This window comes from Aulonocara sp. 'chitande type north' Nkhata Bay, linkage group LG7, assembly GCF_057382095.1.
Source record: "Aulonocara sp. 'chitande type north' Nkhata Bay isolate Kocher_YH1m ecotype deep benthic linkage group LG7, A_spYH_male_GT1.1, whole genome shotgun sequence".
Lineage (NCBI taxonomy): Eukaryota > Metazoa > Chordata > Actinopteri > Cichliformes > Cichlidae > Aulonocara > Aulonocara sp. 'chitande type north' Nkhata Bay.
In genome coordinates this window covers 19,521,113-19,540,300 of record NC_141350.1, presented here as the reverse complement: position 1 = coordinate 19,540,300, position 19,188 = coordinate 19,521,113, and the positions used below count along the sequence as shown (strand labels likewise).

The following is a 19,188-nucleotide window of genomic DNA, read 5'->3' as shown; positions in this document are numbered from 1 at the left end:
TTGTTTTGATGTGGATACTTTATTTTAGTCATTAGTTATTATAAGTCTCTTGCTCTCATTTATATTGTGCATGTCATCGCATCTCCCTTCCCTCACCCTCAACCAGTCATGGCAGATGGCTGCCCCTCTGTGTTTCTTCCTGTTAAAAGGGAGTTTTTTCTTCCCACTGTTGCCGAGTGTTTGCTCACAGGGGCTCATCTGATTGTTGGTGTTTTCTCTCCTTTCCTTACAATATAAAGCGTTTTTCTAGCTTTTACAAGAAATATCCTATAGTAGTAATTTTGCCTGTGGTTTCCATAAAACATATCACTGATTCAGAAACAAAAATATCTCATATGTTTTTGATCGCCATTGAAAATTTGAATCCATTGTGCAATTAAATGTGTTACACATGCAGTGTACAAACAGGCAAACTCAATTAATCGTTTACAGCTGGACAACACACATGGTTTAAGTGGGTTCTTAACCAATATTATGACAAAAAAATACAGCATTATTCCCATATGGGTAAGATTTTGATGTATTATGTTATATTACAATCATAAGACGGGACTATATGACAGTTTATTTTGTGTAACTCCCTTTCTTAGGTTTGGTCTTAAGATTTGTTGGTTTATCTCCAACATATGGTACACACAGGGCAGAAAGTCTTCTCTTTGCTCCCTAATCCCGCGGCATGTGGTAAATATTGCGTGCTGTTGTCAGTATTCAAGTGTCAATCCTTTGTCCCTTGAGAGTAAGAAAGAACAAAAAACAAAAACAAAAAAAGTATTTTTTTCCTAAAAGACAAAGGGACAGAGAAATCACGGGGGTGTCGTTTAGTTGAGTCCTATTAACCCGCTGCTAACAAATCTGCCATGACTCTAAAAACTCTTCGTTTGCTTGAGCAAAGCGGGCGTCTCTGTTGTTGCTGGGTGGCTGTGCAGCTTTTTCCTGGAATGACGCCTTGCCAACAGCACAAGTCATCACTTCTATCACACACTTATGAAATGTACACAAGTGATGTTATATAGCTCTCTCTGTCTTGTCTACGCACTCATGTGGTTTGAGGAAATTTGATTTTTTTTTTTAAAAACTGAGCCTTCCCGACTACATAAAAGCTGGGATCAGATGTCAAGCCTGCCTCCAGTATTAATTCAGAGTGAGGATTTCCAAAAATGCACTGTACAAAAACCACAAGAAATGTCTGGCATAAGGAGTCTGACATATGTATGGAAACATTTACTTAAAGTGTGTCCATCAAAGCCTCTGATCTGTTACTGATTAGTCCAATATGACCAGATACACATCACCGCATACAGATGCACTGAGATGCCCTGAGATGGCTTGTCAAACACACATCTGCATGTAGACTTCTTTTGGTTTGTTTTTCCATTAATAAGAGTAATAGTAACAATCAACAAAGCCCTCTTACACTCGTCATTTTAAAGGCTTCACATCTGAACAAAATCCAGATGTAACTACATAAAATCCAGTTTACATATATAGCGATGCATATGTGTGTGCCTTCATCTGGCAAATTGCAGATGGACTGATCGGATCAGTGTTGGTTTTCCAATAAGACTCCTATCTGTCTTTAACTTTTGGATGTTGTTTTTTTTTTTAAATATTTAATACCTATGTGATGCAGTTGACACTCTTGGAGTAACTGTGCATGCATCATCAAACAAAGTGAGGTACAATCAGAGAAGGCCCAAATCTCTGTGTCCTTATAAGTTCTTAAACTTTTAGCTTTCCTTCAGTATGCACACAAAAAAAGAATCTGACACTTCCTCATAGCATTTAATTTTTTTGAGCTACAAAGAGCAAAGCGGCAATAGTGCCAGCTCTAATCGAGAGAGCTGCCAGTACCATGGCATGCAGCGTAGACCATATCAGTCTGCTGTGTTAACACTAGCATTGTCGGCCTGCTTTCACACCCTGAATAGATGCAGTCAAATGGCAGTGACATGTTTTGGTATTGTGCAGACAACTGCAATAATATCCTGTTCCTGACTTTACACTTCATAATTCCATGAAAGGAACTGGAAAGGATAAATGGCAGTCCTCCATCTGGCAACCACTTGGGAAGGCTCCATTTTCCCAGTGAACATTATACAGCTGAAGTTATTAATTAGATCCATTTTTCAACTAAGTATTGTCTTTTTTCTTTTTTTCACCTCCCACACTCTCTCTGTCTTTTTTTTCCTGGTCGTTAAAGTTCTTCATGACTTTCTGCTATCTGTTCTCTAAGAAATAAACTGCTGATCTGTTGATTGATCGCAGCTTTTTGTCACAAGTCTGCGACTTTGAGCTCTTTATCTGGGAGAGCTCCGCTTGTCTGGGACACATCTCTGCATCTATGGATAAACACATGTTTGCCATTAAATCCATTCATCCAGTTGTTTGTATCTTTGGCTGGCAGATATGCCATGCTATCAACTGCTATCAAGTGACTTAAAGAATAAATAACAATTGTTCTTTGTAACTACTTCCATAGTGCTGCTAGCTCTATTTAGTTGCTCCAGACGTCCATTTATTCGTTGCGGTATCATTTATCAGCGTGATCACCAAACGCAAGCTTAATCCAATGAGTAACCTTCTTTGTTTGGAGGTAAAAACAAAAGTTAGGTCATCAAGATAATGCAAAAATTCACTTCACAGTAAGTATGCTCTCTTGAGGATAGACATTTATTGTGCACAGTTTACATAATATTTAAGTAATTAATTTAAGTAAGATTTGTTTAAGCATTTTCTGGGGGTTTTGTGACTTCGAGGCTAAAAGAAAAGTATATGACATCTTTCTTTACCTTTCTGCCTGCCTCATTGTTGTGCAAGTTCATCAGACGACGTGGGGTCTTTCTAATCTCGCGGGCATCCACGAAGCGGCGAGAGAACTCTATGCCGTACTTGATGTCTGCCGAGCATCCTCCCCATTTCCAGCCTTCCTCCTGATTATAATAACCCTGCTTCTCCCTGTCACATCCACACTGACTGAGGTTGCCTTGGCTGCATGCTGCGGTGATAGCATGGGCCACCCCAGCCGCTGTGATGGCATAGGTAAAAGCTGCTTCCCGGCTGCCTGAAAAAGAAAAACAGATAAATGCTCCACTCACAGCATTTTACAGCGCAGAGAATTTGATTTTTGACAACACCACAGATATTCAGAATCTTTCCCATCATTCGATAAGCCACCATTTTGCTTTCCTCTCATGAACAGCTTGCCTTCTGTACCTTGGTAGAAATGTGGTCATACTTCCCACCACAAATTCCTTGGACCTAGCCTGCAAGAGTGCAGTGTTGGAATTCCAGTGTGGGGAGAGCTGGGGTAGGTGCTGTCCAAAGTGCTGAATTCCTCCACAGGAGCACCTTGTACTGCTGCCCACACTGCAGACAGTTGGGGTCTGCAGGTCTCGCTGACTCTGATACTGATCACTGACAAGAAAGGAAGCCCTGTGGTGCCTAGATCAGGTAATACCAGGACCTCAGAAGATAAGAGCAGCTGCTAAACCTAACAAGATTAATTCTACCTATGTTTCATAGTCTGACTTCAGGCTTTAAAGACAGTGCATGCTTACTGGCCATGAAAGCACTCAAACTGAAGGTTTAGATTAGTTGTTATTGGCTTTAAAAAGTTCTACTTCGGCTTATGTCACTAGATAAAATACTATGTGCACTGTCATCACTTAAAAACCAAAAAATAGATTCAATGTCTTGGGAAAAAAATTGAGAATGCCAATGCCCGAGGTATAGACTTCTTGTTGTGTCAATAAGAGAAAAAAATTATATATATATACAATAAACAACATGTAAAGGACCTGGGTACACTTTAGCTAAAAGGACGGTGACAATAACCATACCATACAATTCCACTCACTTCCTGCATATCTGAAATAACTGTACTATTCCCCTAATGGCTACAAAGGGATCTGACTTAAAAGACATCGTCTCTGGGTATAGGAAGGACTGCGGGTTATTACAACCCTGGTCTCCCTCCAAGTGGCAGTAATCTAGAAGGAGGCAATCCTCAGAAACAAGGCTAGCCAAAGAGTGTTTTAAGGGGCCTTTCAGCCTGTGGAGAAGAATGTTTTGTAAGTCTTTGATGTGTGTTGTGTAATGTACTCAGTCGCAATTATTGGAATCACTCTAGGTAAAATGTGTTCTGTTGTTCTGCACTTCAGAGGGCCAAAAGCTCCATGTCAGTTTATCATTTTCTTTTTTCAGCGGTTCTCAGAGGTTCATCGTGTTCGGTAGTTTGCAAACGTCACAGTACATGACCTATCAAAAAGAATCATCCGGTTTCAGCAGGCTAGTGAACATAAAAGCTTGATGTAAATTTTCAAATGAGTGGCCGAATATAAAGTTGTACATACAGAACTTGTCACAAGTGTTCAATATACCGCCTCCAAGCTAACGGATATGATAGTCAAACTTATCCTATACTTTTGCAAGCATGTCGCTGCAACCACTGTTTTTCTTATGCTTCTTGCAGGCAACCACATGAACTCAAGAATCCCCTCTTTACTGTATTTCTGCTGGATGTCAAAACACATCTGTAGAAACCTATTTATTTATGAGTAAATTCTGGTAGCATCCTTGTAGGCTTTGGAGAGAATTCTATTTTTTTATGTATTATTTTTTATACATTGTAGACAGTTTCAGTGTATTTGACTATATGTTCTAAACACTGATTAGCCTTTAAATACAAAAATACAGCAAATGAAGTGAAAATTATAAGGAAACAAGACAAAAACGACTTTATGGATGCCAAGCAAACACTCGATAGCTTGTGTTATCCGCTAAAGCTTATGTGTACAAATTTTTATTCAACTTTTTTTTCATTTCAAAAGCAATGTGCTTTATGTACTCCTAAATATACTGCTAATATGCAGCCATTTGCAGCTGTTTTCCATTTCATTTCCTCTTCTTTTTTTAGAGGGACTTTTTACACCTCCTATTCTGGTCTCGGGGGCATTTTTGAACTCTCAGAGATGTTTTCACCCAAAGCCACTGTTAATTTCCTACCCTGGCACTGGTGCTGTAGACTTAATACCATAGCCACAGGTTTGCCTGGTGGGCACTGACTCACAACCACTTGCTTCTTTGGTTAGCAGCAGAGCTGTGCCCCACCAGCTTGTGGTGACATTCTGCTGCCCCCACCTCATACACAAATGCAGTCACACAGCTGCAATGTAGCTCTGTTCACATGCACACACACACACATGCAAACGCTCCCTGACCGGCCACATAATAAAATAATACGACACACTTCCACTTCCCTCCACCCTTGCGCGCATACACTGTTAAAAGCTCGTTTACACATAGATGCACAAACAGAGCATCACTGTAATGTTTAAAACAGGATAAAGGCAGTTTCCAGAGAAAGGGTGGTACTCAATGAGTTATGCTATTAGTGGGGTAATGATGACAATCAGAATAGAGAATGCTTTCATTCTGTTTCCCTGAAAGTGACTGACTCATAAATCAAAGATGGAAAGGTTACGAACAAAATAAGTGGAGTGAAGCCAGTTCAGACAGGCAACTCCAGCCACACTGTGTTTTGCACGCTAACATGCTTCAGTTTCCACATGTCATATCCCAAACACCCCTCCTCTCAGTTTGGTGGTCTACTTGCAGAATTTCCCATTTCTCCCTCCGACATGTCAGTGCACTACCCTGATATGTCAACCCCCTTCACCAACCCAACCTGTAGGCTCTGTGTGGATGTTTACTCATCACTCCCAATTTCTGTATCATATTTAGAGTGGGCGATGAGTCAGAGTCTAGACACCAAAGATTATATTCTGCTGTTGAACTGCCTAGCTCAGTTACATTAATATAGCAATGCAAAGGTGTAGCATGTGCATCCTGCGTGTGCAACATCTTTTTTTTAAAACGCCTGTGTTCTGGAGAAAGAAAGAGGCCCCCGAACAGATGTGCATCTGATGAAATTTTGAAGGAGAAAATGCACCCATAACAGCAGCAAAAAGCCCCAAAAGAGGCTGGCCCCAGAGTCCTGACAGCACTCCAGGAGGAACCACCCTGGGATAGCCTTGCTAGCTGCCAGTGGAAAATTGGAGTGACCAGAAAAACCTCAATGAACTTGGAAACATCCAGGAGAGAAGAATGGGGGAATATTAAACCAGATGTCTAATGGAGTTTAGTGGCAAGTGTCTGCTGTAGCAGCCAAGAAAGCAGGCAAGAAGATCAGGCTTGTTTCACTGAGAACAGGTAAGGGAGCTCATATGCAGACATTTGTTTTGTTTTCTTTTGTTACGGCCCTGCGTTGGGGGCTAAAACCAGAAATACTGACTCAGTATGCTTTGGCCTTCACATTACCTGACCACACCACTTTGGACAGCGGCTCCCGCTGCGATGGCCCGCCGTGTCTTTTGACCATCTGCCGAAACTAGGACATAAAAAGAAGTCTCTGGATGTAGTGGCTTGCCGCTAAAACTGCAATCTGTGTTTAGAGACGGAGGCAGGCACACCGCTAGCCAGAATTCACATGACACAGCATAGAAGATTTACAACCGGGGATACTATACAGGCAGCACTTGTGTACTATAGACAAGCTGATGTAGTAACATTGCCGCTGACCTCAACGGGCCTTGCTTTCTTCTCTGTTCACAGGCCATAGTAAAGATATGTTGTTGACAGGAGAGGAAAGGGAAAAGATATACTGAAGGGACTTGGATACAGAATTGGCTGTAGAGCGCCCTTTTCTCTCCAAAAACCAGGCCAAGGTCAGTCATGTTGTGTGTCTCCCCCATCATGGGACAAATGGTTAAAATATACAAAAAAAAAGGTCAAGTGAGGGCAGAAATGGCCTGACAACCTTGACTTGCTAAAGGTTATCGCATTCATCTGTTATTATTATGACTGACCTGATGTTTTACAAAGCAGCTAGTGGAGATGCTGAGCTAATTTCCTTTACTAATCCTGCCAGCCAGAAACAAATTCCTTCTGTCCTTGTCAGCACGCTTCCCCATAAAACACGTCTGGGATTCTGAGAATTCCGATTGCACAATGTGATACATACGGACGGTGTACAGCCTAAGAAAGATGTAGCGAAACATGCAGACATCAAGCTTTACAGAACATCACAGCAAAGGTATGATTCGGTTACGGTAAAGGTGAGGTGAACCAGAGGATGGGTAAAGACATTCAGTAGACTAAAAGGACTGGAGAGAAGTAGTTTAGGCTGGATTCCTGGTAGGGAAGGGGTGGGGAGGGGGTGCCAAACAACAGCAAAACACACACACATACATACACAGAAGTACACACAGAAACCGGCAGGTTTCCAGCAGAGTGGCTGAATTGCCTCTCCACACAGGCCAAGCCTGCTGTTGCTGGAGCAGTGAAGGGGAAAGCCTTTTAAAGACCCCTCATCCCAGACATGCACTCACTCCCACAGGGGACACAAGGGAGTGGGGTGGGATTGGGGGTGGGGGGTGGAGAGTAGATTGCATAAAAAATAAAATCTCCACAACACAGCGACACACTCGAAGTTCAAGTTTCACATCACATTCACACATTACCTGTAAGAACATCTTGTCACACACAAATGGCCCACAGTGAACAAAGGGAAAAGTGTCACCTGCTGGTGGCCAAGAGTCTTTACACATATTGTGGGATTTTCACAAGATACAAAATAATAATAACAATAATGATAATAATAATGATAAAAAACACGATGCCAAACCTTTTTTAAAGCAGATATGGAAGTTGCAGAGTGCTGTTTCTCAAGTAACATTTAGATCATTTGGTTTTTTTCTCTTACTTTTCCCCCGTCTTGCAGCAAAACTATAGAAATTGAATCAAAACACTAAAACCCAGAAATAAAAGCTCCAGGTCATCATTTTCAAAAGCAAAAACAAAGCATCGTGCAACACACTCTGCAGCTCCGGTGAATCAAATGGAAACATGATACCGCTTTTAAAACATTGTGAGCACATGCAAGTTCATGGATACTACATAACAAAGTTATTTTACGTCACTGTGCACATATAATAAAGTTATGACACCAAAAAATACTGAGAATAAGCTCTAACCAAAGCCATACTGGTGCTGGAATCCTGTCTCCAGGGCCCCATGGAAGGGGAAGAAAGTTGGAGGAAAACCCCTTGCTTTGTGTACCACTCGCTGAACTGACTACTGCGCTCTCTACTACTGTTTTCCGTTCCGCTTTATGTACCGTTGCTATGAACATATGCTCCCAGCAAATTATAGACAAAGTTGTGGTCCGTGAGGTTTGCAGCTTGAGGAATTAGCACAGCCGTGTTCCTGTACAATAAAATAATATTGTTTTACCAGAACTAGGCTCCACATTCTCAGAGAACTCACATCAGAGAGCCGAGGAAGTGACACGCTTTGGCACGGCCGCTCACTGTAGGTCCTCCAGTTTGATTCATATAATGAGGAGGGCTTTGAGAAGAAAAGCTAAAAACAATTATGAGGGTGTTTAACTTTGCCGGTGCACTATTAAATTCTGAGAATTTAGGTAAGCTGCCTCCCAGGCACAGAAAATTGGGCTGGCACAAAACCGTTTCAAAAGCATCCTTTCTCTCCTCTGATCTGCCTGAGGTGAAGATAAAGCTTTTTGACTGAATGCTGAGGCTTGCTAAAACAAGCACAAATCCTTCTTCCCACCCTTTCATCCTAATAATGAGCCCAAATCAGGACCTCACCTGCACACATCTACAAACGTAGGCCGCTGCGCGCTCTACGAAGCATTCATCAAGTTCACGGGAGGACAATGTCGAGGATTTTCCTCAATTTCAATCTTTACTTGAATTTGTTTCATCTTCAGCGGAAACATATTTACCGAGATGTGTGCGGATCCCACAGCGCATCAACGAAGATATCATTATCCTCACCACTATAATCAACGAGTCAAATATGCCACTGATGACATGTTTCTCCTTCTCATTACAAAAGAAACCTCCAGACTTGACATTTTCATATTTGGTGATACTCATCATCACACAGTCAAAATAAAGCCCCACGTCTCTTAGCATCTTCTCCCTCCAAACCGGTGTCTCTGCCTTAAAAACCCACTAAGACTCTCTCCCTCTCGCTGTTTCTCTCTCTCTGAACTCTCACCTAAGTGGGCCAGTAGCGATGTGATTGTTGGCACATGTAAATGTCCAGTGGTGGGCCAGCAAGTAGAGAATACAGTGATGGGCCTGGGATAGTGTGGAACAAAGCACAGAGTGAGATTACAGTTGATCCTCTTGCATCCTGCTTCCTCCTGCGTCTAGCTGCACTGGCAGACACAGACAGACGCAGATCCCACCGATAACGCGAGGCTACGGGGAGCCCCGTGTGCAGGGGGCCACAAGGGTCGGGTCTCTGAACAGCTCAGACAGACTGTGGGTGGGCGGGGGAGAGAGAAATGGGGTGAGGAAAAGGTGAGGGACCCCAGCAAACGGACACACCCACACACTCTGAGACAGAGACAGAGCTGATGAATGAACAAGCAGAAAAGCGGACCCGGCAATGATAGTGCTGTTTGGTTGCGTAGGACGACAAGCCACACCCTAGATACAGACACATGCTGTGGGCAGAGGATGTGAGGCAAGACGCTGGGAAGAAAAAGCGTAAGACATGACCTTTTACTGCCGATGATGACCACAGCCCACACGCTGCAGAACAACAAAGCAACGGACTCTCCTGCTATCTGATAAAGTTAGTGAAAGATCCTACGCGCGGGATGCGCACGCGCGCACGTCGGACCGCTCCAGCTTCTCTGGGCTCACATGGAGGAAGGCAGAGAGGATTAGCGCAACCCACATGATGACGGGCTGAAAAATAGGCCTTTTATCCACCACCGTTCCACCATAACACAATGCACGCGTCATTTCCACGCTGTTATCCGCTCGGTGCCAACTGCTTGGCTGCCTGGGAGTGGATCTGCTGTTTTGCTGGCAGATCAGCACTGGTGGTGCATCAGATCTTTTATCGGCTTTAATATTCCGTCCTTTAATGATAACAATATTTATTTTTCTTTATCTCTGTGGGATAGCGAGATTTGGGTGAATGATTAAGTAGTCGAGCTGCAGTATGCCTGAAGGGCGTAGAACCAACAAAAAGTAATCCCCACAAAGGGGAAAAATCCTCAGTGGCAGTGAGATGATTGATGGCATTTTGGGAGAGTTCACCAGTGTCAAAGTATCCACTTGTGGTGATAAAAAAAAAAAGGAGCAGGAAAAAACAGTTTGAAGAATGGCTTTTTTGACTGCCTTTGTTAAGCTAGTCCTGGGCATGACACCTTCTTGCCAGCTGAGTAAGCTTGTGTGTTTTTTTTCTGCCAAGCTTCACTCCCAGCCAATCACAGCCTTGAAAACATGAGATGTAAGTTTACACAGTTATGCCATGTTATTTCTTCTTTGAATTTTGAATAATTGTGGGGTTGACAGTGTGGATGGCTGAAATTACAATGCTGACTGATTCCCTTTGCCTTGCTTTGTTTATACTGTCCTTGAATGTCTGCTCTCGAGACACAATCGCCATGTGATTTAAAGGGGACTTTTCTGGAAATCTTCATCTGGCCAGAGTGAATATTTCAGCTTGTATTAGCTCTCGCTTTGTCAGAATGAGCAAAACAAAGCAATAACCGAACCGCGTGGTCATTTTAAACAGATTTTTTCGTCCATTCATTATTACCCTTAGGTTAGACTGATGCTGTGCCTCCATTCTGCGGAGATATGATTTCACCACAAAACGACCATCAGCTGATTCCGAGAAAAGGAAGGAGCTCCACCAAAGAATTTATAATCTGCAAGTATTCTGTTGTCCTCGGCCCAGGAGCTTGTAGTGCGGTGTGTCGGATGAATTGTAGACGTGTGGGGGGGAAAGCAAATTAATGGCTACTTCAAGTCTTGACAACAGCAAATAAAATGTTGGCATAATAATTATTAATTATGAGTGTTCAGGAAATTTAAGGACACCGCAGGGATTCTCAAATCACACCAAAGTCATTTTTAACATCTATATATATATATATATATATATATATATATGAGCAACAATGTGGAAAAGATGGTCCCACACAGTTTGTTTTTCTCTGATTATTGTATTCGGAGTGGGAAAAGACACCAAAAATGGTTCATCTGTTGCTTCTGGCACACTCCATTCTCTGTGAATTCAGGTTTTCTATAAAAACGGGAATGGTGTATATAACACTAAGCCAAAATTCCCAAACTTTTGTCAACCACATCCTCTTTGCACTTACTTATCCAACCCTCAGTTATGTCTGGCTCTTGGTGTCTGCAGTGACCTTTCCCCTCCTCCGAGAGGTAGCCCTGCCATCTCCAGCTCCCGATCAAGTATGTGCCTGTCCGGGGAGTTCTTTCCACACAAATGGTTTTCAATAAGCCTGCTGACTTAAACATCCTTTCTAGTGACTGGATGCTAGTTTGGTCCCTGCAGCCCTGTAGGTTCTAGCAGGTGGACTGACCACTACCTTCACCACAATGTTGATCCTGTGAGAGGAAATAGGTGAAAGAGAAAGAAGGAGGATGGCATGAACACACCTTTAATTCCCTGACACCTCTACACTACTCCCATTTCTTTTTTTCTCTTTCTCTCTTTTTTGTTTTTCCTGTAACCCACAGCTTGGGGCAACTTCTCTGCACCTGACAAAAAAAAAATAGAGAGAGACAGGGAGACAAAATGGGAAAAAAAATAATAAAAGGAGCACAGTGAAAAAGCAAAGGGGGGGGGGGGGGGGGGGGGGGGTCATGAAAGAAAAAAGACTTGCTTACATCTTTTCTTAAAAAGGTCTGATTGTTTCACTGTTCACTGTAGCAGTTGTGCACAGTTATACCTAGGTATGCTTAAATTTAAATTGTCGTAACAATAAAAAACTGTCGTGTTTCCTCGGCTCACCTGCTCAAGTGCTCCATCCATTCTTGTGCAATGAGCCAAAGGCAGAATGATTGAACTTTTGCAATAATTCACTAGCAGCACAATACAAGAAACCTCTTTCATGTGAAAAAGCGTGGATCAGGATGGTGACAAACTGGTTGGAAAGTCAAACAAAGAGTAACCAGAGCAGGCCATTTTATGACAAGGGGGCCAGTGTTGGCCTTTGATGCTGAGTGTAGCTGTTGAAAGGTGTCCATTTTCAGGCTCTAATCACTGACTTCAAGTGCATTGCAATTTGAACAGAGCTGTAAGGTATTCATAGGCATTTCTTTTTTTGTTTAAGTGAAGGGCATCTCTATTACAGGTAGTTAGCCAAAGGAATGTCTGATTGCACACAGGATGAGGCTTTACCAAGTCAAAACATGTCATTAAAAACAAGGGGAGAAGTTCAAATATGCTTTGATAGGGAGATCAATAACCAAAAGCTGCATTGATCACGGCTGATGAGCAGCATAAATGCAATAGAAAAATAAAGCCAGTTCACGCAGAATATGCATGCTAAGGCTGATTTATGTGGCACAGAACAACGAGATTTAACTTTTATGTGAAATCTGTAGCACGGCACTTAAATATGCACAGTAAATTGAAATCAACAAATCACGGCTACGGGATCGAGTCTTGACAGGAGTGTTTAAAATAGAATGATTCATTCAGAAAGCAGGCCAGATCGGAGCGGAGGGCAGACCACATTTGCCATTCTTATCCTGAAACCCCCTCTTTTTCCTCCTAAGCTGCTGATGGATGTGTTTCTAATTTTATTATTGGTTCTTAATAGACTGCAACAAGTCACTCAATAACACCCATTTCTGTTAGCACGGGATAATTCATTCCACATTTCTGAGGGCTGATGGCACTGGCTCATGCCAACGCTGTTAGCGGGGCACGGGGAAGAATGCTAAATCTGCTTTTGCAGAGGAAACAGAGACACACTCAAATTGCTGGTTTCAAATCTCCGCGCTGAGTTTACGGCGTTGTACTCCAATTTGTCAGTTGGTGCGTAATAAGCAAGCTCACACTTTTTGCAAAACAGTGGAAATGCTGAGCGGCAGAGCTGCAGGAGATATGTGGGTTCATTTTTTTGTTTTTTGTTTCAGTGCATCTACTGTAGAGTCTCGTGTCAGCAACAAAAGAGATGCCGGCAGCAGCCAACCTTGAAAACTTGAAATAAAAGTGAAGTAAATATCAAATAGACCATTTTTGAACCATCTCTGCTAAATGACGATATCTCAAGTCCTAAAAATCCACAATAGCCCAGTTATTAATGTGTGCTCCCTTGGAAAGCGAATGTAATATCTTGGACCAGCTCCAGAAGAGAAAGACTGCCTCCAAGAGAAGGCAGTACAGAGAGAGAATGCATAAGACTTGCGGTCGGTTGATCTTTACTTCTTGAAAAACTGCCGACATCTCCTCCCTTCAGTCCAGAACTAAGACTGCATCACTGAGCACGGGGGTGGGTGGGAGGTTTGGCGTTCATAATTTGGGGGGATTTGAACAAGGAACCTAAACAGGAGCAGAACGCGAACAGCTTTTCCCTCTACATTTGATTATGATGATGTTGGAATTTGCAGATTTGAAGCAGGGATCGGAACATTTTCTCCGAGGGGTGTATTCCATGATTTCATATGCCATGCTAAAGAATTCCATAATACATACGGACGCGGTTAGAAAACATGGTTACATCTTCAATCAAGGGCAATAGTCACTGGAAAAGATCACAATCGCGAAGGTTGCATGCAGGCTGCTGGCAGCTTGAAATTCAGGTGTTGAGAAAAAATACAGTCACCCGCTTCTCCCCTGTGTGTGCATGTGTGTGTGTGAGAGAGACAGGAGAGTAGCTGCGGTGTCGGTGGTTTCCTACGATGACCTAGTGGGACGCTACTAAACTAAAACAGAGCACTTAGATCGAATCCAGCAGCGAGCTTGATCTCATTTATTCAAAACGTAGTAATCACACACCTCTGTCTAGCAGTCGCTAGATTTAGGTTTAAAAACATAAATATTATTATATTAATACTCTGAGGTCTAAGTCATCATATACCCTAACCCTAACCCGCGCTTTGGAAGAGCAGTGCCAACCATTGCTAGCAAACGGTGCTATGCAATATCAAACTAATGCAAATACATGAATCCCAAATATCTACTGAAATGATCTTACATATAACACTAAATGTGATTCACAGCTTACTCAGTATCATCGTCACATCTTTAAGTATCTAAAAGGCTTCTATGTTAGCTGTGTCCACAACATAGAAAACAAAAAGCATGGTTATTTTGTTGGGTTCTATCTATTTTTGTGGTGCAGGACTTCTATGCATTAAACATCAAATAGGTTATAGTATGAAGTCCGCACTTTTAACACAACTTGAAATGGAGACTCGGCGAGGCTGTATCTCCCTGCTAGACCATCTTAAATCAGTCCAGAGAGTTAAACCTATGAATAGAGAGGAGCTATCCTACTCCTTATGTACACACAGCAAGAAATTTTTACTGACAGGGATACCGAACTGGGGTTAAAATACATTACCGCTCAACACTGACACACAAACATTAATGTACAACACCATTCAAATTCTCAAACTCTTTGTGTATGACTCTAATTCTATTGTGATAATGTTTGGCACACGGGTTATAGGCTCACCTCACATAGCCAGCATGTTTCTATGAACGAAGGTGCAACATATGCTACCTTTTATGGTGCAAACACAGACCCGGAGGGAGAGATTTGGGTGATTCACAAGGTCATGATCAGAAGTAAAAACAGCATATTGCCAGACTTCAAGCTACACAGTTGCGGTCAGTCAGCATCGCATGACTAACTACTGGCCAATAAGTTTGCAGCAACAAGTTGTGGTTTAGATGCTACAATAGAGAGATGACCAGATGTTTTCCACACAGATTGCAACCATTTCCCAGTCCAAATGCTGACTTTAAGTAATCTGATTACATCTAAATTTTCCATGTTTTTTTTTAATGGAGGTACAATGTGAAATGTTCAATTCAATGGAATATACTTACTCTTTTTTTCACACTTGGATCAATGATAGTAAGAAATAACTGTTAAACAATTTCTTATTAAGTCTTTTGAGCTAGTTTCGCCTTCTAAAGTTTCAAAGGGATAAACTAGCAGCCTGCACAGACTTTTCTTTGAGGCATCAGCTCCTCGAAATGTGCAGCGTTTTCTCTGAACAAGAATCGATTTGGAACGATTACTATCCGGGTTCGCATGTCATGGTCCTCCAGTCCTCCTGTGTGCCTCCACCGTCTCTCTCTCTCTCTCTCTCTCTCTGTTGTGTCCTTGCTGCTCTGTGTGAGGGTGTGTTTACTTGCCTTACAGGGGCGGGATCCTCCTGGGATCCCCGCCCTCTCCTGGACACACCTGACTCAATCAGCACCAGTGGATCATCTGGCAATCAGCTGTTTGCTATTTAAGCTGGGACCTGACCTTCAGTCTTTGCCTTGGTGTTGTCTAACTGCAGTAGTGTTCATGTTGCCTCTCTGTTTCAACTTATTTGCTGAAGCTTTCTAATGCGTCTTTTCCTGTGCCTAGGACGGCCCAGCGGAGTTCCAAAAGAGTGTTTGTTACTTGGCAGAGTGAGGAGATCGGGGACTTGGATTCATGCAACCTTCCATCCATTGGATTTTGTACATATTGGACTTTTGAACTAAGCACTTCAAAGACTTTGTATATAGCACTATCACCAACACTGTAAATATACTCACTGAACTTTCATTCCTGAGTCCTGCGTTTGAGCCCAGCCAGACAAACCATGACATTGCATCATTTGCAGAGATGCAGACTGAGAGGATTTGGTGTCACTGTACTGACACGCAGGGTGCCTTATAATATGTCCTCTTGCAGTTTACAAATGTGACGCAATCGAGCAAGCTGAAGCTCTACTGTCATGTGTTCTTTTGATGCGCCACTCTGTTCGCATAAATCTGCACAGTTCGGCCTGTTTTACTGCTCATTAACTTTGTGTGTGGTTCAAATATGACAATAGAAGATGGGGTGGGTAGGTGGGGGATTTTTATGGGGTTTATTTTCTAACATAAATGAGGGAAAATAAGTTGAAAAATAAGCCCCTGTTGGCTGGTTATTTTATTTATTCATTGAAAAACCCCAAATCTGCCTTGGGAATCCTAACTTAAATCAAGTTCCATGTTGGTCTAGAGGAAGACGTCATTGTAGGGATACTTTATTGAGAAGGCCACCAAGTCCCATCATTATAGAACAATCATGACAGGCCCAGCAGTCATCGGTCTCTGACTATAACTGGACGACCAACAGTGATGTGCTCAGTGCGGGCGCACGGAGCATTTATTTGTGCAGATCTACTATGGAAACCAAACAAGTTAACACCAAATTCAAATGGCGCCATTGCTAAATATATAATATAACATATAATAAACCAGAGAAGACCCCCTATTGGGTTGAATATATGTTTTAATAGTAAAATTTACTTTGGGTGAGCAGCATAATGCATGAAAACATTAATAGCCGTCACACAGAAATACACATGAGATGCGTCCAAAGAACCACTGCCGAATGCCATGTATAAATCTCCGAGTGCTTCAAAAGGCCATAAAAGACAAGAACAAAAGAAAGCGAAAAGGGGATGTTGTTGAGGAAAACAACATGAGCTTCATTACCAAAGAAAGCGCCACATTCACAACAAAGAAAAAAAATGCTTTTGCTAAAAGGAGCTGGAGCTAATTCAGCTGCTGCTTAAGAGGAGGGATTGTGAACAGAGCCACTGGATTAAATGTGCAGCCCAACCGCAACGTAATAGCAACAAAGCATCTAAATGAAAGGAAATATATAAAAGTCCCTGTAAAACAAAAGCAGCGCAAAAGAGATTTGCAGAAGTTTGAGAAGTCCCTCAAGCAAAAGCATTTTAAAATGTAAACGTTTGCCCTCTTTTGGGGCTTTTTCTGCCTATATGAGAACACTCAAGTGAACCAGCCAGGCATGGACACAACCAATTTAGCCCAATTAACAACAGATGTGTCCATCTATTTCGGTTTGACATGAGTTCTCTGCAATAACACGATTAGCTGTCTCTTCATTCGCCGTCTCGTTTTCCATCCATACGCTTTCCCCATCAGAGCCGCACTTCTTTTCGGTAGCTTTTCCACAATTTTGGACACAGCCAGCTATGGCAGGCATGCTGCTAACCAACACCCCACACTGCACAAACTACATCAGCGAATCAGCTGCAGGGAACACTAGAGAAACAGCATTTTTTCAGCTGAGAATGAGGAGCAGCAAAAGATGGGGTGGAATCAGCGGTATGCGAGATCCTCTTGAGCAACATGAATGGTTATACAATAGAAAATCAAAAGAGACTGCGCATTACTGGTTTGAGTTTGAACTGACTGTGTGATGTGTGCAGCTTGGGTTTGGCTTGTTACGAGCCATATTTCATGGGGTTCAGAGGGTCAGGGCCTGGTACCACATTTTTGATGCTCTCGTGGCACTGTTTCATAAAACTGGGACAATAAAGATGCATTATGTAACTTCTTGTTTAATAAGAAAATTACTGGTATTATTGTTGTCAGCTACATTGCCATTACCAAATTAATAGTTGCGATTGCAGGCAGAGAAAGAAATTTACTACCATCTGCTCAGCATCGCACAACTTTGAGGCTACACAAAGCCTCAAAGCTGTAGTTCCCGTTTTGTATCATACTTTCATTGTTAAGTTGACTGGAAAGTCACAAATCCATAGTAGTGTACAACAGTGCCTCAAATGGTTTGTTCCTCTGTCTTATTAAGACGGTGTATCGCTCACCTTTAAGTTATATTCAAACCAACGTAATACCAAATCCATAGTTATTATGAGTGAGTGCATTTTTGTAGTGAAGTACTATGTCTATAAAGTTATTTGGGAAAGTGTGCCACTAATGTAAAATATCATTTAAGCTGTATTGTTAAGTATCTTTGTGTATCAAAATCCGATTATAAGATTTTGGCTGTTTTAGCTTTTCTTTCTAACTGGTGTAAATTAGTGGGATGTCTAAGACTTTTATTTAATCTCTTCTGCATAGAATACGGTTATTATGATTTTTTCCACCAGAGTCCTGTAGGGTAGCAGACCGTAACACTGAACCTAACTTTAGCAAACAAAAACCTAACCCCAATCCAAAAGTCTTACACTGATTCAATTTGCTCATTAAAGACGTGATCAGTGGCAAAAGTTCCTTGCAGCGCCATAAGCAAAGCCTGTGTAAGTCTATCGCATGCACAGCCATACAGAGCACACAGATATGGATACAGGAACACACTATCCCGCTTCAATTTGTGAAAGAACGCAGACTAACCTACTCGCAGCTCCTGACCGAAGACTGTTCTTTCTCCCAGCGCCGAACAGTTCCAGCGTCCATATCGGAACTGGTATTGACACTCATTGATGCCCATCTGGGCCCCTTCGCCCACAACAATTATGGCGTCCGGGCGGCTCTGGCAGATGGCCCGCTGGCGAGGTGCCAGCCCTGGGATCTTGTTGCAGATGATGTTGGCACCCAGAGCCACCACTGAGGACAGGGCCCTGCCGAAGTAAGAAAAACACACCGCCACACACGCAGACATGCATTCATACGCAGAGGCATGGATGCATGCATGCGTTGTCGCACACACACACACACACACACACAAACAAACTCAGTTAGAGCCTCCAGAGGACGGTGAGATTTACTCACTTTCACGAGACTCTCCAGAACAGGATTCAATTCAGCCCGTGATTGATGCACATTCCATAGTAAAGTGAAAGCTGTACTGCACGAGAGTATTACTATTTAATGGATTAAAGGTAAATGAAAAACCTGAGAGCTTAATCCAACATAAGAAATATAAAAAATAAAAATAAAAAATGTTAAAAACAGCCCAGAGAGAGACAAGAAGATGCTTATTTGGCTGTTCACAACAGCATTCCCCAGTGGTTTGGAAGACGTGAGTTTAAGTAATTTGTTTGGATTTTTGTGTCAATTGTTAGGTAACATACTGGTGTGAATGGCTTCCAGACTTGTATACCCACTGTGCAGACCTCCTCGGTGCCTGATGGCACAGTTGCAGAAATCGCTTTTTTAACCAAATCTCATATAAAGTACGATTTGTATGATTTGTGTAATTACAGTATGCGTTTGAAGAATACTTGGGGTGTAAATTGCCCATAAATTTCATGAGAGGCTTTGCATTGAACACATGTAAGGTTTTCAGCACTGGTTTTCTCCAATCCTAAAGTGGTCGGTCTTGTATGACCCAGGACATGTCCTTATTGG

The 19,188-nt window shown here is 42.3% G+C and overlaps 1 protein-coding gene across 2 annotated transcripts in view; it reads right to left on the bottom strand.

Annotated features, from left to right (window-relative positions):
• The window catches only part of wnt7bb (wingless-type MMTV integration site family, member 7Bb), a 31,806-nt gene that overhangs the window by 5,750 nt on the left and 6,868 nt on the right, over positions 1–19,188 (bottom strand). For both annotated transcript variants that reach the window (XM_086299270.1, XM_086299271.1), the window contains exons 2-3: positions 18,232–18,458; positions 2,790–3,061 (exon numbers count right to left, since the gene is read on the bottom strand). In XM_086299270.1, the coding sequence (XP_086155396.1) occupies positions 2,790–3,061; positions 18,232–18,458 (499 nt within the window). The remainder of the gene's footprint in view (positions 1–2,789; positions 3,062–18,231; positions 18,459–19,188) is intronic.